The 24200-nt window shown below is 46.3% G+C and overlaps 1 protein-coding gene across 5 annotated transcripts in view; it reads right to left on the minus strand.

Moving 5' to 3' along the window:
• Positions 1-10196: 10196 nt before the first annotated feature.
• CREB5 (cAMP responsive element binding protein 5) overlaps positions 10197-24200 on the minus strand; it is a 263971-nt gene continuing 249967 nt past the window's right edge. For 4 of the 5 annotated variants that reach the window (XM_069772575.1, XM_069772560.1, XM_069772567.1 and 1 more), the window contains 3 exons: positions 19149-19376; positions 18157-18265; positions 10197-16973 (listed from right to left, as the gene is read on the minus strand). In XM_069772575.1, coding sequence (XP_069628676.1) covers positions 16810-16973; positions 18157-18265; positions 19149-19376 — 501 coding nt within the window. In that variant the 3' untranslated portion in view covers positions 10197-16809. Of the gene's footprint in view, positions 16974-17705; positions 18266-19148; positions 19377-24200 lie in introns of all 5 variants that reach the window. The other variant, XR_011322443.1, reaches the window with a different exon arrangement.

The raw sequence follows: 24200 nt of genomic DNA on the forward strand, positions 1-24200 counted from the left end.
CACGGGCAAAATAGTCTCAATTTGTGGAATTTTTACTTTATTATTTATTGCCAATTAACACAAATTTCTGACTACCAAGTAGGGTACTGAGAAAAACAAAGCACCAACAATTAAACACTGAAGTAAACAGCTTTCTTGCCTCTTCCCAATGCTCAGCTTAGGTCAAACACCTCTCTTAGCCCTGCCTCATCACAGCTGCTCTGATTTCCCACACAGGTTACACTCGGTCTGTCCCAATCCCTTTGGTGAGGCAACCGGTTTCTGTCTGCCATGCCTGGTGTATTGGTTTGCTTTGGCTTCTGCATGTTTTTTGCTGGTTTCCCTCTGCTGCTCTTGGCCTCTTACTTGGGTCACCCTCGGCCGCAGTCCCTCAGGTTGTCCCTGCCCCAGTGTGGGTCCCTCAGAGGTGTCCCTCTCTATGGCAGGGAGCGCCTCCAGCCAAGAGCCCCTCTCTCTCCAGCTGCCTCCTCCACAGCATCTACAGCCCCACGTTTCCAAGAGCATCGCTTCTCCCTGAAGGCTGCTACTTGCTTTCTTAAGTATGTCTGAGCCAGGGCACCATGTGCTCCTCAGATGGGCAGAAGTTTTGGCAGGTAAGGGGGTGTTTTCACATGTTTCAGAGATGGCTGGGCTTGGCACTCGACTCTTCATGGCTTCCTTCCACATCCCCTACTACCAAACCCCTGCCATTTATGCCCAATGCACAGGGTCCCTCTGCAGGCTGTGCTGTCCCCTCTATAGAGACCTCCATGCTGCTCATTGAATTTCTTTCAGGATTAGCATTTTAACAGGAAAAGCTTCAGAAAGCTGAAGACTGCCCTTGCTGTACAGAAGAAAGAGATGCATTATTCACAGCACATGGCTGTGTATGCTCTTTATAAGCTCTGGAGCTTTACTCCAGCTGAGCATTTTGTTGTCAAATTTTCAGTTTGTCCTTTCTACAATGGTTGAAGTTGATAACGGAAATAGCACAGTCCACAGAGAAAGCAGCTGAGATAGATATATATATTTAAAAATAAAAAAAGAGTAAAAATGCTACTTATGATGACAACTCTTTTAACTCCCTTGTTTTCGTTCTTTGGCTGGAATTCTTCATTCACATTCCTACAGCTGCATCTTCATAGCTGGTTTCTTGCTGAAAAATAGAAGCAGATCGCAATTTCAGGTGTGTAGTAAGGTACACGTGAGGTGAGTGAAAACTGTCAGCTCTGAAAGGGAAGAAACCACAAGTGCAATTCCCTTCCCTTCTCTTTGGGTAGCATTGCAGGGAGAGCGAGGTGCCAGCCCGTTGAACCCACGGTGTTTTTCAGTGCCCTCCCCCAGACGAAAGAGTGACCCTGAGAAAGGACAGCCATTACGTGAATCAGGGCAGCGTTTCCCCACTGCTGCTAACTAGCGGGGTTGCCATCAAACCGATGAACCCTGTCCCCTGTTTCTGCAAAAAAAGTCTGGCACTGTCTCTTCCTTGTGTGCGACCTAGCCACCGTGCAGCCACGGCGTTGGCTGACTGGGGCGGGAAACAATTCCAGACCTTTTGGCGGTAATTTTGACTTTGCTGGGGTTCGATCAGTTAGTGTTCGGTCAGACCAGCGCACGGGGACAGCTTGCCCTGTACCCACCTGTGTCAGGGCAGGAAGGAAAAACGGCATCACCGCCTGTCACCGAGGGCTGGCACCGGCGCCAGCCGTCACCCCGCGCTGGTGCGGAATTGCCGAGCGGGGCAAGCCGGGCCCCTCGCCCCGCAGCCGCAGCCGCCGCCGCCGCCCGCCGCGGCCGGGCTGCCCGGGGCCAAGCGGCTGCGGCCGCCTGAGCTTCCCGGCCGCGCCACAGGGGGGCACGGCCGGACTGGGAACGCGCCGGGCCGGGCCGGGCCGGGCCGAGCCGAGCCGCGGCGAGCCGAGCCGCACCACCACGGCGTCCCGTTGTGCCCAGCGACGCTCGCCGCGCCGCGCCGCGCCGCGCCGCAGCTGGCCGGTCCCGGTTAGCGCGGGTTTGGCCCCGTCGCCGCCGGCGAGTACCGGTGCGGCCGCCCCGGCCCCGGGAGATGCCCCGTCTGTCACGGCCGCACCCTGACCCGCGGCGCGGCCGCTGCGGCGGTGCCCGGGCTGCCTGGCCGAGCCAACGCGTCTGCCGGAGGTCTTGCAAAACCTGGGGCCTCTCCGGGTTTGTCCTCGGCCGCCTGCCTGTTTGGCCCGGGTGGGAGCGGGGCTTGTGCCCACCGGGGCTGGCGGCGGCGGCAGCGGCAGGTGAGGGAGCGAGCGAGCGGGGCCTCGTAATGCTCGCTGGCGCTCGCCGTCGGCCTGAAGCTTTGGGAGCGGGTGGCGAAGGCCTTGGCAGGGTCCGTGGGGAAGCTGGAGGGAGCGTGGGAGGCTGAGAAACGTCTCCTCTCCGCCCCGCTGCCCCAAAGATGTGTGAACGCGGGGGACGCTTGCTGTCTGCAAAGCAGACCTTTCTCAGGTGACCAAGGCAAGCCGAGAGGCATTTTTTCCCCTCAAAATCTCTCGCATTTATTCCACTCGCAGGCCACAGTTCTGCGTGTCCGTGCGTGCACACGGGGGTAGAGCGCTGCGGGCTTCAGTGGGACGGTCCCTCTGCCCGTGTGTGCCCGCATTTGCAGGATGAGGGTCTTGCACGTCCTCCTCCCGTTATTACAGGTGAAGCTGAGGCAGAAAGGGGCCCTTTTAAAACCAGGGGATTTTACAGTGGAGTGAATGGGAATCGGAGAGCAAACATACCTCTGAGGAACGAACGTGGAGAGGACCCTGTGCCAACTATAATAATCAGTGTGACTAATAGGGAACACCGAGAACTGTTCCATTATATCATGAGACATTACATCGTGCTTGAAAAAACAGGTTTTGATGACATGCGGAGGATTGGCAAGTGCATTTCAGGGAATCCTCCTTTCTTTCTTCAAGGATTTCAACCCATGTTCATCATGTTACGCATAATTTAACTTTCTTGGGGTTAGATCGAACTTGCTGGTATGGGTTTTACATATTCGTCATTTAAATTTGGGGGAACAGAAGGCGTATGAACTTATTTTAAAAGTTACTCATTTATAGTTCCTTGGAGGAATTAGGAACTGGGACTTTACGATAATTTCACCATGTATTTCTAGACCTCGCCCAACGTGCTATGGTTTTGCAAAATGCCAGATATTAGCAAAACTCTGTTTGCATTTAGCCTCTCAGAGCATACAGAGTAATATTTCTATATAAAGTATTGTGATATTGACTCACATTTTTTGTGATTTTAATATCACAAGTGTCAATCAGGAAGGAGATTGTTACCTTTATTACAACTAATATAGCAGAGCAAAACAAAGAACTTTTTAGAAAATGAATATGCTCTGGGGAAATTCAATAAATCTTTGTTAGAAGAAAAAAGGTCTTTATATATAAATATATAAAAGCTTGCTGTGTATTGTGCAAAAGTTGCTTACTGCTGAAGGAGTAATGCATTGTAAATCAACGGTGGGTCCCATAGCACATTATGGCGTATTTTATTGGGTTTTTACCTTAAGGTAAGGTCTTTTATTAAGAGTATATGAGAGCACACTCTGCTGAATACCTTGTTTTTCACAGTGCTCTATACATGTGTTTTTTTTTTTTATTTGCTTCATTAAACATTGCTGTAATTAATGCATTTAATGGGAATCCAGCAGTAACAAATATAAAATTTATTGTCGTTTTAAAAAAAAACACTTTGGTCACTAGATTTTCCATTAGCAAATGGCGATGACCAAATTCCTCAAAATATTTCTGCATTCACCCCAGAAATCTCCTGCTAAAACAGGTGATGTTTTCAACTGTGTAATGGGAAAGAAATGCCACATAAATAATCCTTGTGAAGGACTCAGTATAAACGTAGGGGGAGAGAGCACCAAAAAGTGTCTTTAAAATAATCCCCAAAACCCCCTGTTTCAAGCTTGATAAGAAGATGTCTGTATTAGCACTGGAGCTTGCCGGGTGAGTTATTAGGTGTTGAAAGACACCGTCTAGGAAGTCTGACCCATCAGAATTTGAATGTAAAAGGCAAGTGACAACTGAATACATGAAAAGCCTTAGAGCCCGGTCCCAAAGCCCTCTTTCCCCGCCTGAAAAGCCCGTTTATCTTCGGATGAATAAGAGTTACAGAATTGGAACCTAAGGAAAAAATCGGTGGTATCTGTGGCCAAGGGAATGTCTCCCTCCCACCCATTTGATTAGAACCATGTGCAAGTTTGGCTAATGAGACTGCAGGGCTTTCCCCTGGCCTCTGTGGATGATTGTGGCATTTTATTTGAATGCCGATATGGTTTCCCATTCCTGTTCCTCGCAAGCTTTTGGTCTGGGCAAATAAAGAAAGAGATGTCAGAAGCAGAGAATCTTTTTACAGCGTATAAAAATCTTCCCATCTAATCCAAGAGGAAATCGTAATGTGAAGAACATTAGTGTTTTAGTGGCCTCCTAATGAGGATGAGCTTGGCCAGAGCTTTGAAGAAGACAAATGGAAAGCAAAACAGCTCATTTCTCCTTGAGGGCAAGGATCACAATTTCTAGAGAGGACTGCAGGCATATGCCTTCAGCATGTAAAGCTTCACCTGCCTGAAGTCTCCTGGCGGGGCCCTGATGTACGGGCTGTTGGCAAGAGCAGGAAAGGGGCGTAGGAAAGTAGGGGACGTGCTCACATTTTCTGGTTTCTCTGTCAGTCTATTCCTCTCTGTGTGCTGCTGGGAAAAATGAAGACAATTATATTTACCTAAATACATGGGTAATTAAGGCACTAAATTAAAGCCTGAGAAGCACTTGAAACTCTCTGATGAAAGAGCCCGTACACGGACAGCACGCTCGTAACTTTACGTGTCTGGGATTCTCCCTAAGGTACTGGGGATACACAGCAAATAGTCTGTACAGCCACAGATAGGTGATCACATCTAATTTAAAAGCCCTCATTACTCCCTCCTGACAGGCTTGGATGTTTGCCTGCCTAGTTCCAAGGCCCGCGTCGATCCATTTAAAATTAATATTTTTCATTCCTTTCTCCGCCGCGTGCATTTAAAAGCTGTCCTTGGCTTCCCCTCCCAGCAGTGGCTGATGGAACTCCACTTTGCGGCACCGATGGGATCCTACTGCTCTCATACCACGTTAGAAGAAGAGCTTTCCTTGAAAAGGGACTGCCTTGCTCCTGACGTCTTCTGTGGGTGGCTTCACCAAGGTGAGGGGGCTTCATTTCCAGTTGGGAAAAATGGGCTTTTCTCCTCCCATCCCAGAAACGAGCTGTGAGTGACAGGGCCCCGTTGGGTGTCGTGCTTCCTCCTGCAGCACCGGCCCTCAGCAGGGCTCAAACCTGCGTGCCCCCTGCGCTCGGCCAGGGCTTGCAAGGGAAGGAGAACCGTTTTTGTGAGAGGCTTCAAAATGATACCTGTCTTTGCTGCTGCAAAAAGGACTTTGTACAATTCTCCTTGAGTGGCGTGTGGCATAACATGGCAGAGGAAATCGCCCTCATGAAGATATGCCTGAAGGTCTTCCTAAGCAATTAAAAATGTGGGTTCTGCTCTGGAAAGGAAAAAAAGCATTGTTTTAATTGGCAGCTTGGGTTTCCCTCTATCTGCAGAGTGAGGTTTGCTGACTCTTTGAAGGCAGAGAGCAGGTCATGTTTTAAAGCTACTTTTAGGTTTGTGGGCTTTGGAGGGGTGAAGCCTTGCTGGCGTGTCAGCACCAGAAGCGCACTCAGGTGGGTAAACCTCACAGGGACAACGGGGCAGCACCACTGCCACTGATGGCACAAGCTGTGGACACCATCTCGCTCGAGTTTCCATCTGGTGCCCTGGCCACAGCCCGGGGTTACGGCTTCACCACACAGCAACTCAAACATCTTGGCCATCTCCACCCCACAGCCTTCCCTGTGCTTGGCCCACCGCCTGCCCGCCCACCTGCGGCTCCTGCCTGCCCTCGTGGGGCTCTGCACAGTGAGCTGCATGGTTTGCCACACCAGTTTGCTATGCTGGCAACACGATAAATACCTTCCTGCTGCATTTCTCCCTGGTTTTTAGTCAGTCAGATTGGCTTGAGGTACAGTCAGGCGAACGACAGGACCTTGGTTTAGCTCAGCTCTTGCAGTGTGGTGGCAGGAGTCACCTGCAGTGCCAGAGCCAAGCGGGTCAGTACTGTGGGACCCCTGCAAACCTCGCTGCCAGTGTGGCCAGGATGCTACCACATTGTATTGCTGTGGAAATGTGGGGCTGTGGGTGCCCCTGCAGGCCCCCACCTCATCCCACAGAGTACAAGCACAAAGAGGTAGCAGGAGCACCTTCGCAGAGGGCTAACAGTCCCTCAGCTGTTTTAGGGGATGAGTTTAGGATTGCGGGAATTAGGTGCAAAGGGGGTGTCAGTCAGCGCAGCTTGTGCCTACTCCAGCGGGATGATAAAAAATTTGCCTGTAAAGGCAAGCCACCATTGGGCAGGACAAAAGCAAAGCTACCACTCCCTCGTCCTCCCCGTTCAGCTTGTGAAAACTGCCTGGCTTTAATTCTGACAATTTAACTTCTAGATCAAAGCACAGGGAATAGCTACAGCAGAATGCTGACAACAAAAAAATGAAGCCGAAACAGCGGCCAATATTGTGATACCAGACACAATCCTGCATAACCGGAGTCCGCAGCCATGTCCCACTGCGGACGGTTCCTTTTTCTCATCCAAAGACGTGTTGTCTTTGCAGCACAGCTTCTTGAAGCTAAGAAAAACTTTTACTAAGCTGGAATTGGCTCAGCCGCCTTATAACACAGAATGAAAATGATTAGTGAAACAAAAGAGAAAGTGCGAGGAGGATATAGAGTCCTTCCATACAAAGCCTCCTGTCTTCTTATGTGATCCATTATAATCCAGAGGGCCCCAGATTTAAACTAATCTGTTTCTGCCTTTATTTATTTTTTCTTGACTCAATTTCCTACATGAACTGGCCAGTTATGTCAGGTATTTTTCTTTCTTTTAACTTGACTTGCTGTCAGCTGAATGCAATGCCCTGTGAAAACACCTGCTGACCTGCTGTATACACATACACAGGCACACATGCACTCATCTGTACCATCTGCATCTATATAGCTATATCCTCTATATGTATCTATATAATCTATGTCTGCCTGTTTATATCTATTATCTATAACTATCTAAATCTATATCTATATAATCTGCTTTTAGAGTGGAGCATACAGGTTGCAAATTCCTCAAGCCTCTGCAAAATACGCCTTCAATCTTCTGTCTCTTTTGGGAAAGGCAGCTGCCCTATTGCTTCTAGTTCAGGCTGCTCTGGCTTGCTCCACTGGCAAGTCCTGGGGGAATGGGCTGATCAGGTTCACTAATGGTCGGGCTCTCGTGGTATTTGCTTACCTAACACAATCAGAACACGCGTCTTAAATATTTTATCAGCTTTGCGGGATCACTCTCATGCTGTGGCATTGTGTTGCACTGGAGAATAGAGCAGGCTGGAGGAAAAATGGTGCTCAAGAGTGCTGCAGAAAGAGAGTTTTAAGAAAATGGCAAGCACTAACGCCTTGCTTAGAGCCACTAAACAAATGTCCGTGTTGCAGCAGGGCAGATTGGAGGCAAAAAGAAGTTAGGGCAGTTGCAATAACAAAGCAGACCAAAGAATTGAGCAAATAGCCCCAAACCCCCAGTTGCTGTCTCTAATCTGAAGGTTGGTAGTCCTGGTTCAGCTTTGATCCCTCCTTTCTGACTCCTGATTAACCTTTTTTACTCCCTTGAAGCTAATTCTCAGGAAGTTTTGTGTTTAATTTTGTGCTTATTCCCTGTGGGCCAAGCTCTCAAATGCCTGTGAGTAAAACCTTTCTGTAAAGAAAGTGGGTGCAACAGGATAATTCTGGGGGTAGTCCCAGGCCTGGAGTCTCACATAGTGGGACCTCAGCAGCCGGTAGCTATGATGGAGAGGAAAACTGGTTTTCCCTCTAAACCGACCCATTGCCTGCCTTCAGCCGGTCAGTGCTGACTCCAGGGTGGGCAGGGAGAGCTGAGAGATGGGTCTGCACTGCAAGTCTTTGCTAGAGCTGTGGGCAGCAAGGATTGCTGATGGGGAGAGCATAACCAACCGCACTATTTCTGAGACTGTCCCCAAGTGCTGTGTGTAGGGATGTTCCCCAGGAGGAGGTTGGACTCACTTGGCTCTTTTATGCTGAGAGTCAGTGTGATATCGGAGAGTTTTGCATCCTTGCATGTTCAGTGTTCCCGCTATCCCAGTATTTTTTAAAAATCACCCCAAAACTGAAAAAAACCCGCTCATGTCTGCCTGCTTCTCCATCCCCCTGCTGAAAGGTTTCTTTAGCATAAGACCACTTCCAATTTCTCAGCTCTTGCCTCTGTTTATGTCTGGGCTCCTTTGGATTTGACGCCTTCCCCTAGCCCTACACCCCTTTTTTGGGGAGGTCCCTGCTGCTTTCTCCAGATGGTTGTTCGTGATCTGTTATGCTGCCTGCCATGTGGCAACGGGGTACGTACGGTGCCCTCTGTGCTAGCTTATCATCCCTACCCAAACTCTGTGCTACATTGCCGTTAGTTTTGAGTGCCCTTACAGCAAGTAGCTGAGGCTGACAGCCTGGGTTCGGGAGAAAGCTGGGGGCAGGTTGCGAGGCAAAGTGGGTCCAACCAAAGCACAAGGGGCTGGTGTGGCAGGGGGAAAGGAGTCTCTCTGCACCACCGCTCTGACTGATGTAAGCTGGGGCAATCCTCTCGCTCATGCAGAGCGTCCTCAGCTCAGTCTTAGTTCTGGCTGCATCCCTGCAAAGGAGCATGTGCTCACACTGATTCATTTTTTCTCTAATAATAACTTTGTTATGATGTCCAGAGCAGCCCAGAGAGAGCAATAGTAACAGTGGACTGCTTGGAAGAGAAACAAATACTGCAGTCAGGTTTGGGAAACCATGAATCAGCTGTAAAGGGCAGTGTTACCTCAGCTTGAATACATCTTGCTTAGCTCATACTGTCAGGTGTAAATATAACTGTGTGGACAATAAAATAGTCCTGTGATACGCCTTCACGAGAGACATCTATTTTTACAGATACGATGATCCTCTTTCAGTATTTGGTCTCAGAGCAAGAGCCCTGCTGTATAAATACAGGTTAAGCTGTGGCATGACAGCACTGCTTTAAAGGCGATGCAGGAGTATATGGCCCCAGAACTGGCTCCAGCTAATGCCATGCCTTGATGTTTGGGGAACGCATGTGCTGTATCCCCTTAAAGAGGGAGCCACGCGCACCCACTGCCCATCTTCCAGCTTTTACAAAGGGAGAATGGGAACAGGGGCATGGCTCTGCCTTTTTCCTACCCATTTTAGGAGGGTGAATGCTCTTGGCCAGATTTAGCCTTTTGAAAACCAGGGGGAGAGCAGCAGAAGCTGTGTCTGTGCCAGGGCCTCCAAGGGAGAAGCACGGTCATGCTGCACAGGGCCAGTCTCCTGCAGCGTGACACCAGGACCGAGCGCTTGCGGCCGGGCTGGTCCCCATAGCCGAGGCTGCAGCTCCCAGGTTTCGGACCCCATCGGGTCAGGCCATCGCTCCAGGAGCACCAGCAAGGTCATCAGGTTGCATTAATCTAAAGCTGGCTTTCCCACTGGAGAGATGGGTCCATCCTGACTAACTTTAGATTACAGTTTGCGCATTATTGTGCCAAGGTCTGTATTGGACCAATTTATAGTGAGAAATGAGGTTGGCAAGATAACAGGGGCATCACAATTAGAGCTAATTAGCCCAGCAGGAAATCCATTTCCAGGCAGCTTTTGGCAAGAGGCGAGGTTGGCGGGATAACAAGCATAGAGTGTATTTTGATATAAGCACACTCCAGCTGCAAGGAAAAGTAAAATAACAGCTTGTCTCATCCTTATGCGGAGGCCTCACGTCAGGCTCCACCACGTAAGTCTCTTTGTTTGAGGCTTTGCAGCCTCCCTGCTTGGAAAAGCTTCAGAGAACTTGTTCTTGCAAAGTCACCTCGGCTGCTGGAGGGCAACGGTGGGCTGCAAGGTCTGCACAGCCCCTTGCTCCTACTGCCAGGCAGGAGGATGCCCAGAACCTTGGTCCTCCTCTGATTTCGGGGGAGATGAGGAATTGGAGCTCGGAATAGAAATCACTGAAGACTAGTTTGGTTTAATTGCAGGAGTTATCCATATCGTAAAATGTCCGGGGTATAGACACAGCCAAACTACTGGAACTATTTGTATTTGAGTGCTTTATTATATTGGAATTGCGGTGATATTATTAACATTTGTACAAATGCACAAAATTCCTGTCTCTTCTAGCTAGAAAGAGATGTAAAAATCTGACCTAGTTGAACAGTCTCAATGAACTCATTGTCCATTTGTAACAATAATGGGTTCACAATGCAACAAAAAGCTTAACATAAAATTAAACATATTAAATGCTGCAGCAAGTATTTACACTTATGTACCAAAAAAAAAAAAAAAAAAAAAAAAAATTATCTCCCTCCGGTAAGGAAGGTGGTTGCTTTACAGAATAAAACAAACAGACGAACAAACACAAAACCTTTGCATACAATACAAACAACCTCAAGCCCAAAACTTACTGTGACAGCACCTTTTTTTAATATAATATATATATTTATATATAAACTTCGATAGTTTAGGCTTACTCCAAGCAGTGCTAAAAGTTCCTTAAAACCAGGACAATGGCAAATAGTCCGAAGAAGCAACGTTCACCGATGAGTGCTACCCAGTGTTTGAACGGAGCTGTTATAGAGAGGGGTACAGAGCTTACGGCCACGGTCTGGGAAACACTCAGGTCCCAATGATAAAGTCCTTGGCAAAACTCAGTGGCAATTATTCAGAAGAGTGAATACACCTTTTGTGCAAAATAGTTTGTCTTGTGGAAGCATGTAAAGGTTGTCTCTGACAGGGATTTCTGCAACCTCGGCTCCGAGGGCTGGGGAAAAAAATTTCTCTGGAATTTCCTAAATTCCAGCAAGGAAAACATTTCCCTTGAAATGGCCTATCAGCCCTTCCCCCCCTCCCTCGCTTCCTGACACTGCTGCAGTTTCTGCAAAGCCAGAAGGAGTTTTCAGTCTTTATTCAAAAGGCTGTCGCACAGATTTTTAGTCAAGAAAGAAATTTGGGTCTAAGAGTCTCATGGCATCAGATGGCATGCTCTTACCGTGGGCTTCGGGAACAGTTCCACCAGGTGAAACTTAACATTACTAACACTTAATTTGCATAAATATAGAACTGGAGATCCTGAATCCCAGGTATTACACATTGGTCTAAATATAGCGAGTTGCAGTTATTGATTCCAGTCCAAGGAGAGCCTGGGAAAGGATCAGATTTCCACTTAGAGAATCAATCTTGTCTGTGAGTGTGTGTGAACACTGACATTTTTGGCCTCATGCAGTTTAGGATTTGCTATAAAGTCATTTTGAAAGCTATGGAAAACCAATAATGGTAAGCAATTTAGCTCTTAAATGTAAAGCCACTGATAAAACTGAGATAACTGTAAGCTCTGGGAAAAAAAAAAAAGAGGTTACGGATGTAAACAGTCTCTTTTGTCTTTGCAGCAAGACGATTATTTCAGATGTTGAAAAACTGAACAATTTTTTTTTTGGTGTTCAAATCACTTGAGATTTTATTGCTTTTGTTTGTCCTTAGAAGTTTTTAGTCTCTTTTCTTATCCTTTTATTTTTTTTTTAAAGGTGCTGTCCCTAGTCAAGTTATAAGGCAACATATTTTATTGATTCAGAACTCTAATACATAGTATGGCCACTGTTATCACTGCAGCTTCGCAGCTACCGTGAGTTGGACAACAGTCAAAAGTGCACGACAATGCACAACAGAGCCAGTCTCCTGACCTTACAATATACAGGACACTTTGGTTCTCGGGATGAGAGATTATAAATGTAGCTTAGATGCTGCCTCACACACTTTGCATAATAAAACATTTATATGCTGTCATGAAGAGGGTGTAAAGTCTAAGTCACACTGCAGACTGGCTGTTCTCAGCTTCTCCATTTGGGCAGGTGTGAGAGACAAGTTGTAGATATGCCACCAGTGAAAGCATATAAATGTATCTGGTGCAAACGTTTTACAAGAGTATTTATAAATGATTCAACAAGGGAGAGCAAGAAAGAGAGTGAGAGCTAAAGTGCAATTTTAAAATAATATAAATAATTGAAACGTAGAAGTAAGATACTAATTAGTTGTAACTGGTTTTGTTTTATAGGCACAGTTTAGTTTTTATGTCTATAGATCAATCTTTTTCTCTTCTTCCCCCTCCAGTAATTTTCTCTGATGTATAATGGAGTTTCAATGGTCTAAATCTAAGGAACACTGCTTAGTAAGAGGACAGAAGAGGCAATGATAAGGCAGTATAGTGCAACTCACTATGTAACATTAGAAAAGGAACAAGGATGGAGTTAGATCTTCCGTGGTGATGTATAAAATCAGCCTTCAAAAAAAAAAAAGAAAAAAAAAAAGACAGGCTTTCCAGTTATATGTTGACCCATGTTTTCTAAAATGAGAGAGCACATTTTCCAATACAAAGGAAACAACTGAAGGTTCATAATTTGTTTTGTTGTTACCAAAAAAAAAAAGAAAAAAAAAAAAGCAGATGCTGCTTTAAGGAAAACATTTAATTCTAGGAATTTCTGTACAACTGACCTCAGCAAGCTTTTCCATCTTAGATGGATGACTTCTGCTTGAGACCCTGAAAGATTAAGATGCACACACACCTAGAGTAGTTTATTGCAAAACTAATATTGTAACTTAAAAAACCCAAACAGATTCTGTACAAGAATACTGTTCAAATGGAATGTGTTAAAATAACATTTATTAATAAATACTTTATAAAATTCTATGTGAATACTAAATTAATAGATTCCTGTTTTAAAATTGCTTTGGTCCTCATGAATTTTCATAAATTCACTCTATACGCTTTTTTTTTAAAAAGGTATTAGCTGCTAAAAAGCACATTTTGCCTAAACTAAAAGGCTAGTTTTCAACACTAAATATTGTTGCTTAAAAAAATATGAATCCTCAAAAGTTGGGCATTTAACAACAGTTATAGCTGGCTTGTTAGTTAACAGGACAGAGTCAGTTAACACACTAAATCCACACGCACTGAGGCACTGAACCATTGACTTTCCACTATTCAGAAGACGGGCAGCAGACATTTAGCTTCGTAGCAGGAATTAACTCCCAACAGCGTGAAATTCTCCATAAATCATCATCATCATCATCATCGTCGTCGTCGTCGTCCTTATAAAACACACCATGATAGCACACAAACTACTTGTCTCCCACAGGCAGCGTTACGAATATGGCTTGCATAAATTGACGCGGGGAAGGGGGGCCGGGGATGAAGGAACCGGATCACAGCATCGTTTCTTTCCAATCGAAGTATTGCAGTTGTCCGTGGCTGAGATTCCCAACGTGCTTCAGATGTCGCGCGACAAGAGCTGCCGTCCACAGCAAGACCCCCGCCCGGGCGAGGGGCCGGCCGAGCTCGCTGCCCTGCTCGTGCCCGGGAGAGCGGGCGAGGGAGGGAAGGGGTCCCAGTCGTCCGCTGGCGGCGGGCTGGGGCCCGGAGCCCGGCGGCGGGCTGGGTTGGCAGGCCAGGAGGAAAGCGGAGCAGCCTCCGGTAGCAGCTCGTGGAACAGCGGGATTTCTCCTCGGCGGGAAGAGCGTTTAGAGTGAGGTTCTTGGGAAGAGGCCGCTGCCACCGACCGACCGCGCAGCAGAGGGACGTCCTGGGGAGAGAGGGGCAGGGGCTTCTCCCGCAGCCCTTGCTCAGGCAGCCTCCGGCGCCTGGCCAGACTGGCAGCTTGAGGAAAGGCTGCAGGATCACTCCCCTGGAAAACAAGAGCGTTTTAATGTGGAAGCGCATCTGATGAATAATATAAGGTGCCTGGTACGGTTGGTCCTTTTACCGATGATATAGCCGACATAAATATGCTGCGTGTTGTCTTGGCCTGTGAACCTGCGACAGAGTTACAAGAAGCAATAGCAAATAGCTTTTCATCCTTTACTTATTTCCACATCACTAGCAAGGATTATACCTAAAGGCCAATAGTATAGAGAGGAGACATTTCATTGTAATTACACATTTAGGCCAACATGTGTGGTTGGCTTGCCTAGTTAGCATTAAAAAAAGAAATAATTGAGCTATATATAATACACATCAGTCAAACTGTCAAGTTGCTGAATTTAACAAAACTTAGGCAAGGTTTTTGTATTTTTTTCTTTTTTTTTTTCTTTTTAATGTAGAGGCATTCAGTTTAACAGCTAAATATTTTAATTGAGGAGACTGAATAAAATGAAGCTAAACCGTAGTTCTAGTGTAGTGTAGCTCGACTGGGTATGCTAATGTTACCAACAACTTTGATTTTTATTTTTTAATGTATTTAAGTGCTACCCATATAGAGGGACAGTTTTTTAAATTAACCCTGCGATGGCATTTTCTTTTTCATGGTGAACGATGAAATTCAGACACAGGGGAAATGCTTATTTGGGTTTTTTTACATAGTGGATACTCAGCTGGAACATTTTGCTCGACTGCATATTTGAAAAAAGTTCCCTTGGGAGCCATGATGAAGCAAAACCACTTAGCTATTACAACTGGAGGTTAAAAAAAATTATAGATTCAGTATTTAAAACACTTTAAAAGTATATGTTTGTCTAAAATATAATAGAAAATCCTTTACATTTGTATTTTTTCGTAATTTTTTTTGGTTCTTAGACTATATAATCAAGTCAAGATTTACACTGTACATTAAAAATCCTCTTCTTTTGAATGTATTTGCATAAACGGAAAGCGAGCTGTTAAAGAAAAGAATACTAATAAAAAGTTAGTTACCAAGATAAGAACTAATTCAGAAATGAATGATCCTCAGAGTTTTGCTTTCCCTTCCAGGCAGGCCCTGCTCCTTACAGTGCCTCACGCTTCAGTTGTTTCACTCTCCCTCCTGCACAGGAAAGAGCCACCCTTTTAAAACCCACGACTCCTCTAAAAAAAAAAACCACTGTCTTTGAGGAGGAGAACTTTGTTTCAGAACAAAGCGTGTTCAAGGTTACAGGATTTGCTGGGAATAACGTGAATTAGCTTTTGCTATTAAAGATGCAGCTCAAAAATGTTTGAACATTTATCACCAGCTCGGAGCCCGCTACCTAAGTAAGCAGCGGGAGGTTTTGCCGCTGACAGATTTGAGAGCAAAATCAGGTCCCAATATACAGCAAGGCAGTGTAATTAACTGGCATCATCTCTGTCTGATTTTCCCATCAATCGCTGGTACCACTCGGGGATGCAAATCAGTCACACTGAGGGTCAGGCCCAGAGTCCAAACAAAAACCTTAATTGTGGCATAAGGCTCTTTTCCAGACCCTCTTTGCAGGACTGAATTTTATCCAGAGTGCAGTGGGATTTGCCATTCTTGCAGCGCTTTTTAGTGGCTGCATGCCTTCTAAAAATTATTTAGCGTCCTAATGAGACAACTCCTTACCCGCGGTAAACGGGCGTTAAGTGCCATTAAAGTCAGTGAAGCTACACTGCTGTCTGCCAGCTCAGGATCAGTCCATGGATGCTTAAAGGAATGCCTGCAGAGAGCAGGTCTTTCCCTGGGAATTAAAAATGGCATTTTTCCAACTGGTCAGAACCGTTACGCTGATTTATTTCTCATTTATAGCCTGTGAAACCTGAGGCTGTTAGCTTTCATTGCCAGAACAACGCAACCGGGTTAGGGAACAGAACTTTTCCGAATTATTATATACTACATGGATTTTTCTATGTTAATGACTGGCAGTGCGAAAGAATTGCTGTGATTCTCAGGTGTTGCTCGCTGTGCCTGTACCATGCCACAGAAGCTTACAGGGCTGCTAGCATCAACACAGCTGGCTCTCAATCCTGCTTCACCTGGGGCCACACTGCTTTCGCCTTTTGCTGTTTATTAAAAACACTAAATCAGGAGCATTTCTATTTTCTAAAAGCCAAACGCTCAGCACAGCCCAGCTGCGGGTGAAGAGCTAGTGAAAGCAGAAGCCGTGCCGACAGTTTTTAGGTGAGCTTGAAGTTTTTCCTTGTTCATCACTGTTCTTTTGAGAAAAAGAGAGGGAAGCGAGAAAGCCTTGGAATGAAAAAAAGCAGGAAAAAAAGCTGAGGGATGAAACGGGTTTGGAAAGGGAAAAAGAAGGTGTAAGAATAACTGGAGGAGGAAAAAGCCAGGGTAGGGGAGAGAGGAGAAGGGGGAGGGCTAGACAAAAGAGCATGTTATTTGGGCTTGGTTTTGTCCTGATAGCCACATCCTATATAACCGCTTTGAAAGAGGCTCTGAACGCAAGATGGGGTCTGCTGATAGCACAACGCTAACTCATTTTTTATTATGCTGTCAGCAGATGCCCTCTCTCTATATTTATAGCCTAATTACTCTTAGTTACCTACATATGACTCTGTTTAATACTTTTCATGCCTCACGTTGGCTAACAAGCTGCAGTTTTACACAACTCCATGTTTCTGAGGCTTCAGGCTAGATTGGTGAGAAGGAAACATGACTATGTACAGAAACAGTTAGGTTTATAAACAAGTAACTGGTACCAAAAAAACTGGAGAAAGCACCAAAGCATTTCTCAGGCTGATAGCATATTAATTGCATAACTCCCTTTTATGTAACTAAGTATAAAAGACATTTTAATAACTATAAAAATGAAAGCCAGAGTCTTTCAAGAACTGAGGAATCTTCCAGGCTTGAGTTACAGTTGCAGATGTCCTTAGCACAGAGGACGCTTTGATACGCTACCACACTCCCCTAGCAGTTTCTGATCAACCACTTTTAAAGAATGGGGTTGATGTCTGTTCTGTGGCTGGCGAGCTGGGTGAGAGTGGAGCTTCCCACGACGTCGCTGACGGAGGAGGAGGTCGTGATGGTGTTGTGCTGGATGACTTGCTGCTGGGAGCAAGCTGGGACCGGGCTCGCGGGAGGACTGCTCTCGGGACCTGGGAAGGGGGTGAGGGCACAGAGACAACACACATTCATTTTTCCATCCGAGTTACAAGCCCAGGCTGGGTGACACTCCTGGATGGAAAAGGGATGTACTACTATGGCAGCAATACTAACAACCTGAGGCATGCACAAGGCCCAGGATTTCAAAATACAGTTATCCAACACTCTCTGTCTTCTGATCTTTTACAGGTTGTTTTTGTTTTGTTTTGTTTTGTTTTGTTTTAAGCGAGCTTCTCTGATATCAACCTGACTTGTGGAGTCGGGACCTTGAAAAAAGTCCAAGACCTTAATGATTATGAAACCAATGTTGGCATAAGAAGTCCGATATCTCAAGGTCTATAAAATCAGTTGGGATGCTTAAACGCTTTATTCACTCCAGCAGGAATCAAAATTGGAGTGCAGTACACTGCAGCAAAGAAAATCTAATTCGAGCAACAGTTGATAGGCATGTAATGCAATTACGTATTTTTTTCTTTGAGTACTGTTAAAGAGCCAGATGCATAGTGATGCAGAGGAGATAGAAATGGGCTCTATTTTAAGAGAATGCCGCAATCTAGCAGATATTAACCCTGAGGCTCTTCTGAGCCGTTCTAGAGCCAAGCAAAGAATTTATCCCTAAATTACCACACTCGTAAAATGCATCAACTAGACAGAATCGATTCAACGTCTCCATTAGATGAGAATTTTTTTTTAAAAATGAAAGAGTTAAAAAAGAGTTAACAAACCTTGAAAACCTGTGCCATGCCTGGTCTGCGCCACTGTCAGAGCACAGCACCATTTTCGCTGGAGGGGACTGTAATGTTTTCCTTTTTAACTTTCCTTTTGAGAGTTATTTTAAGGTTCTGGCAGCGCTGCACCCAGGAGGACTCTTGCAGGTTTGGAGCTGCGAGTTCAAGCGGGATCCTCCACAGGGGAGTGAGCGTCCATCCGTGTGCATCTCCTTGCGGAAGGGAGGGGTGGGGAAGGCTAGCTCTGCTGTGGGGGATGCAAACCAGGGCTTTTGTGGTTTTGAGCAGGGCTGGATAAATAAGGGCAGGAGATTGGATGGCTCGGATGATGTTTGAGAAGACAGGTTCAAGAGATAATATGACCGACAAGGGGTTCTGCAGGGAAGAATTGGCAACTTTGCTTTCCTGTGAGGAGTGTGGAGACAGTGCAAACATACCAGCTACTTACTTAGATATCCTTGCGATTCTTTCTGCATAGCTGTTATCGGACAGTCTTTATGTGTTAACAATAACTGTTTCAGCTGTGCTACCTCATTTTTCAGCATCGAAACCTCGTTCTAGAAAAGAAAGAGAGGGTTTGGTTTGCCACAAAGCTTAAACCAGGCTCTTCTGCAAATTTTAAACCCAAGAACACAGAAACTGCTCCACGACGTCGGAAGAACTGAGCAAAAACGGCACTCGGTGCTCGTGCGCTGGGTGTATGTTAACATTTGTCCGTAACGTTATTTTTTATCTTCTTCTGAAGGCAATTTGGCCAGACCTGTGGGGGCAAACGGCAGCCTGCCGCGCTCGGGCGCAGGGTGGCAGGGCTGCTGTCGCCTACAGCTCCGCTACAGCTGGTGCCTGGGTGCTGCTCACACCGCTGTGTTTGGGAGGAGGGACATTACGCAGTCGGTCTTTCTGCTCTTGGCAGCACGCAGGCACACCTCTGGATGGGGCCAAAGTACTGTGCCCACCGTAAGAAGTGCGGCACTGTAAGAAGGAAGGCTTTTATTATCATATTCAGGATATTTTCATCTATCCACTTCACTCGCCTTACTGGTAGACCGATCTATTTATGCTCCTATCTCGCTGGCTTTGAATGAGGGTTTAGCTACATGCTCTGCTCTGAAGAGGTCTTTTACAGCCGAGTTAACGGCACTTCCAAAAAAAATCCCCACAAAAAGCAGCGACAAGAAAAGAAAATAAATACAACTCCATCTAGCGCAGGCTTCTAAATCCCAAGACAGCTTTTTCCTGGCTTATCCTGCTAAAGTGTAATTATTTCTTTAATTGAAGCGCGCACGTCTTGATTAATCGGCTTTGATTATGCCCGCGCTCCCGCTAGGAGCCGGCTGCGCGGGGGCAGCCCCGAAGGCAGCAGGGCCTGCCGGCACCGCCAGCCCCTCCGAGCACAAAGAGCCCCTCTGTGTCCTCGGGGGCGCAGACAGTGGCTCGCACCTGAAGCTGCATGTTTGTCTGGGTGAGCTCTTCTGCTTTCTTTTCCAGTGACATCACCCAGACCTTCCTCTTCTGTCTGCAGCGCGTGGCGGCGGCTCGGTTCCTTTCCAGAAATTTCCGCCTCCTCTCATCCGGGTCTTCGTCCACCACCCTCCTCCGGCGACCTCCAGTCGGCTGCGGCGGCTGTATCGTCTGCGTGGGCTGCATCTGCTGCGCCGCCGGCGAAACCTGGCGGGGAAGAGGAGGTTTGGCAGGGGGTGGTGAGGGGGGGGAAGTTACAGAGGGGGATGCTGCAATGGGAAGGGAAATCTCACACGCTCATCCTGCTCCCTGGCGAGGTCTGCAACGGGCACAAGTCGAAAGGCTGCGCCAGATGCCACTGAAATTAGCTGCTGGCAAATCCTTACCGTGGTCAAAGGGGAGATTTTTTTGAAACGATCCTCTGAATATTAGTAGGGAAAATATTTTTCCCCTTACAGTTAGTTATTAAAAACATTCACTTAGGTACTTTCTCTGCCAATCACCTATTTCAAACCTGAAATGTCAAGTTTCTCTCAGCAGCTGCTTTAAACAAAGCAGAGGGCTGTAGCGGCCTTCTTTCTGTCTCTCTTTTCTCTTTTTTTCCCCAATTGCTTCCAAAATTTTAGGACATTTCTATTTCACAGGCTCCCCCACCTCCGTCTCATGCTTTAGCACCTCTGGAGACAGGACCTGCAGTGCTCTTTGCACCTGAGTAGAGCTGGGCAGCCGCGGGCTGGGTTCACACAAGGCCAGCAGACCTCGGTGCCCCTCAGCTGGTGGCAAAAGAAAGGATTTAGGTACCTGAACTCGAACTTGCATTTTGGTATCCCTGCACTGCGTGGAGAAGGGATATTCTCTCTTATCAGGTGCTTCCATTTGACCCCATAGATGCCATACTCCTTTTTATTCAGCAGCCTGGCTTTGACAGTAGAGGCACACCACTTCCAGCCCCGCCGCTACGAAACTAAAAAAAATTGTGTTCATGCTGCTTCAAGTGCAGGAGAGTATTGATCCTGCTCCTGAGAGTAACTGCCCCATGCCATTACAGAAAAGGCGCGTGGTGGGGGCAGCCCCGCCGAGCCGGTGCTCCGACTCCTGGGCGGATGAAACCCAAGCCCACGTCCCTGTCAGGAACCAGCATCAGAATCAGACTTAACGTTCAGCCGCCTGGGAATAGGCAGCTTTGGACTGCTTTCCTGCCTCTCTGTGGCACCCAGGCCACGGGGCTCTGGATTGCGCGTGGGGCTCGGCAGCCCGACCCACCAGGTCCCATTGCTCACGCCCAGTGGGAGCTGCTGCCGCTGTTCACATTGCTGCCGCCGCTCCGGCACAATCTGGAACAGTCTGGAAACCTGAATTGTTAACTCAAAATTAACCCTCTTCTTCTGGCAAAGGCCCAAACCTCCAAGGTGCTTCCTTTTGACTCCAGGGAGTGGACGTACTCAGCGCTTTGTCAGACTGAGCCCTGAATTTCAATTGCGGCAATTAACATGTGTTTGCCTAACACCTCTGCCTGTCTCAATTAAAACGATACTATCGTCTTGCGAGGTCGCTTTTCTGTCTAGAATCTCGCCACAAACTGCAAAGAAGAATTTGCTCCCTCCTCCAGCTGACTTGTGTCAATTAAAGTGGCAATTTTATGTGTAATTATTCTGTGCATCTGATAACACTTTTTGCATAAAGCTGAATTTATTCCCAGCTTTATGTTGCACAGTCAGGGAATCTCTCTCTCAGGAGCAGAAAAACGTTTTAAAAAAGTAACCTTCTAAAAATAAATAAGCCACCCCACACTTTCTGACTGGTTTTTAAAATTTCAGCTTGTCTTAACTCCGTATGTTTGCTGGTAAAATCTCCAACTCTCTCTCCACATGGGGGGTTGCAGTCCCAGGGCTACCGCAGCTGCAGTGGCTGCAGTCCCCAGCGCTGCGCAGGACCGCCAGCCAGCACCGCACAGGACCGCCGGCCATGGCCCCCATCCCCACCAGCATCCCTGCGCTGCCGCTGGGAGATCGCTGCCGAGGGATGCCAGCTGCTCCCTGTCCACCGAGGCCGGGCATGCCGCCTCTTTAGCAATATGTCTGAGTGCAGAGGCCTCAGAGATCCCTTTTAACATCAACATCTCATCAAAGGCCTTTCATTTTCTCACATACGACACCTTTCCAGACTTCAGAGATCTGTTATTTATATTTCCGGACACCAAAAGCTTTCCTTATCCCACTTCTCTCCTTTCTCATTCAGCTTTAAAAATTCTTGTTTCTTCACTCTCTCAGTGGAGTCTGCTATACAGGCAGAAAAAGGTAACTACACAATTCTTTTTTTTCCCCTCATATGGTCATTTTCTCCTGAATAACTAGTGAGTCATTTCGTCTTCCGAATGCACCAGTCAGTCTTTGGGCAGTCAGAGCACATTTTCAGAACAACAAATTCTCTCCATCTCTGGCAGATATTAATTATAAAGGTTGCCATTACGTCAGTAATAATGTCACGTGGGATAATTAACTGACTCTTAACTAGATAGCTCTTAACCCTCAAATCTGTTAGGCTGTATCTTAGTAACTGTCTAAGCATCATTCTCTAGCAGGATTTCGCTGCCCTGCCTAGGGACATAAGAAAGAAAATGAACATATATTAAAATTGAGGTTAATTTTTTTTTTTAGAGGATGCTAATCATGTATCCATAATGAAGACAAACGAAGGACAACTAAGAGAATGAAACAACATCCAAACCCCTACTCTGCTTAAGCTATCAAGTTTGATATGAAGAATCCTTCGTGGGACCAAGACAAGAATAATGGTATCATTTTTGTAGTAGTTGAGGCAACATAGCCACAACTTGATAATGTCTCTCACTTTCTCAGAAAGATACCTATCAGAAGGTGATTTCTACTTTTATGCTTGAGCCAGTATTTCTCTCTGTTCTTTGCAACTTACCACAAAACTAATACCCGTTCACTCATTCTACGAAAGCATAATTCATTGACTTCCTGTGTATCAAAATGGTAGCTGAAAAGCATGAAATGAATTCTGACTTTACAGGAGGGTGTGGTGTAGAATAACAACAGTCTTGGCGTGGGAGCACACAGCTTACAGCGGTGTGGACCATGCTGTGATTTGGCAGGTGGTTTGGAATGGAAGAATCTGGTTCAGAAGAATAAGGAGGTTAATAATTAGTAAAACGCACCATAAAATTAACGTCTGCTGGAGCAATCTGACCCCCAAAGAGGCCATTACCATGGGGACTACAGATGAGCTTAGAAGGTAATAACCATGTGGTTATTACTCAGCAAACCCTTTTTTTGTCCCCACTAATGCATTTGTTCTGAAATCACTATTGCCTTTGCACCATGGGAGCAGACGCACAGCAAGAGCTCTGCTGCCCAGGGAAGCCGCTGACCATAGGATTCCTACTCCATCACCCTCCATTCCTATCCTCTAGGTGACATTTACACCTATCGACGAGGTGAAGACCGCTGTGATCCCTGACGGGGCCTTTTGCCTCCAGTGACAGGCTGTGCACGGCAAAGCTCATCTGACTGCACAGGCCCAGCTCCAGAGACTGCATGGTGCTGGGACACAGGGTGAATCTGACGTAGCTTTGTGGCTGCCAGTCAGCCCATCTACCCTGGTGCCTGTATCTCTTCTTGCCTGCTTGCGAGTCTTTTGGGGTGCCTAGCTAACAGGGAATATAAAGCACAAGAAGTCTAGGCTGTCCTAACTGGAATGAGTGTAAGAGAGACATGGACCTGCTCGAGCGGGTCCAGAGGAGGGCCACTGGGTCATTGATCTTATCCTTAAAACTGGGAGCTTTGTTTTCTCTGGTAGCTGCTTTCTCCTCACCTGTTAAAAGCGGTAACATGGATGTTTTGCAGCAGTGCTCCATACTGTAGTATCTGACTCCCTCCCCTGCATTAACATGTTTATCCTCCCAACCCCTCGGTGAGGTGTCAGTACTATTACCCTTGTTTTAAAAGCCTCAGAGAGGTTAAGTGACTTCCTCCACCTCATCCATGGAGTCCTCAGTCTGCTAAGCACTGCTTTACCCTTACTCTCTCATGGATCTCCAAGAGAGCCATCAGGTTACTTCTGGTTTCTCTGTTATGCGATAATGTCTTTTTATTGGAGTTTTTAAACAACTCCAAGGAAAATAACTCATTAACAGATGGGAAAATAATTGAATTCACAAAGTAAAAACTGAACTAAACTTAGGAAAGCTCTGGACATCTTCTCACAGGGGAGTCTGCTGCTCTCTTATTTAGACTGTTTCTCTAAAGCTGACAATTCATTTTACATTAGCAAATGCTTTAGGGAAATCCCATGTGCTTGCAGCCTCTGCAATAATAAAGCTAGATGTTAGTAAATAGTTAATGTTGTGGGACACTGGGATGTCAGCCAAATCCTCTCATTTTCTTTAATGTTTTCTAAGAGCTTGTCTGAAAGGTATTTGCAAGAAACACAATACTTCACAGATTGAACTTCTTATGGCTGGCACTCCTCTTTGTCTTCATTCCATGCACTGCCCACTTGCCCTCCTTAAATTTGCTCCCCAGACCTGACATGTTACAGTCACTGCCCCCAGAGCTTTATTTTTCTTGTGTGATCCTGATGCAGAAGCCTATCATCTTAAGACATTAATAGAATTCCTCTTAATAATGAGTCTGCTATAGTCCATGCTCACTAGTTCGTTAGTTCAAGAAACATTCAGTTCAGATACTGAATTATCTAAATTGCTGACGCCAATATACCTGGTCCAAAAATTGAGACCTCCATCTCATTCAATGGAGACTTTCACTGTGTTTTCATCATCTGAATCCAATTCAAAATTGCCTTCCTGGTTTAAATCTCTCTCCTTGGACTGGCTTCACCATCTTTTTCTCCTGTCACAACATCCACCAACTACTGCCCGCACTCTCGCCTAATCTTGGCTTTCTCTCATACTCTGCAGATGGGGTCTGCTATCCCCTTCACAGGGTCTGGATTCTTTCTTCTTTTCCTCTAAGCCAGTGTATTTTACCTTAGAACTACCTCTACTAT

Source organism: Haliaeetus albicilla, chromosome 2, assembly GCF_947461875.1.
Source record: "Haliaeetus albicilla chromosome 2, bHalAlb1.1, whole genome shotgun sequence".
In the NCBI taxonomy this organism is placed as follows: domain Eukaryota; kingdom Metazoa; phylum Chordata; class Aves; order Accipitriformes; family Accipitridae; genus Haliaeetus; species Haliaeetus albicilla.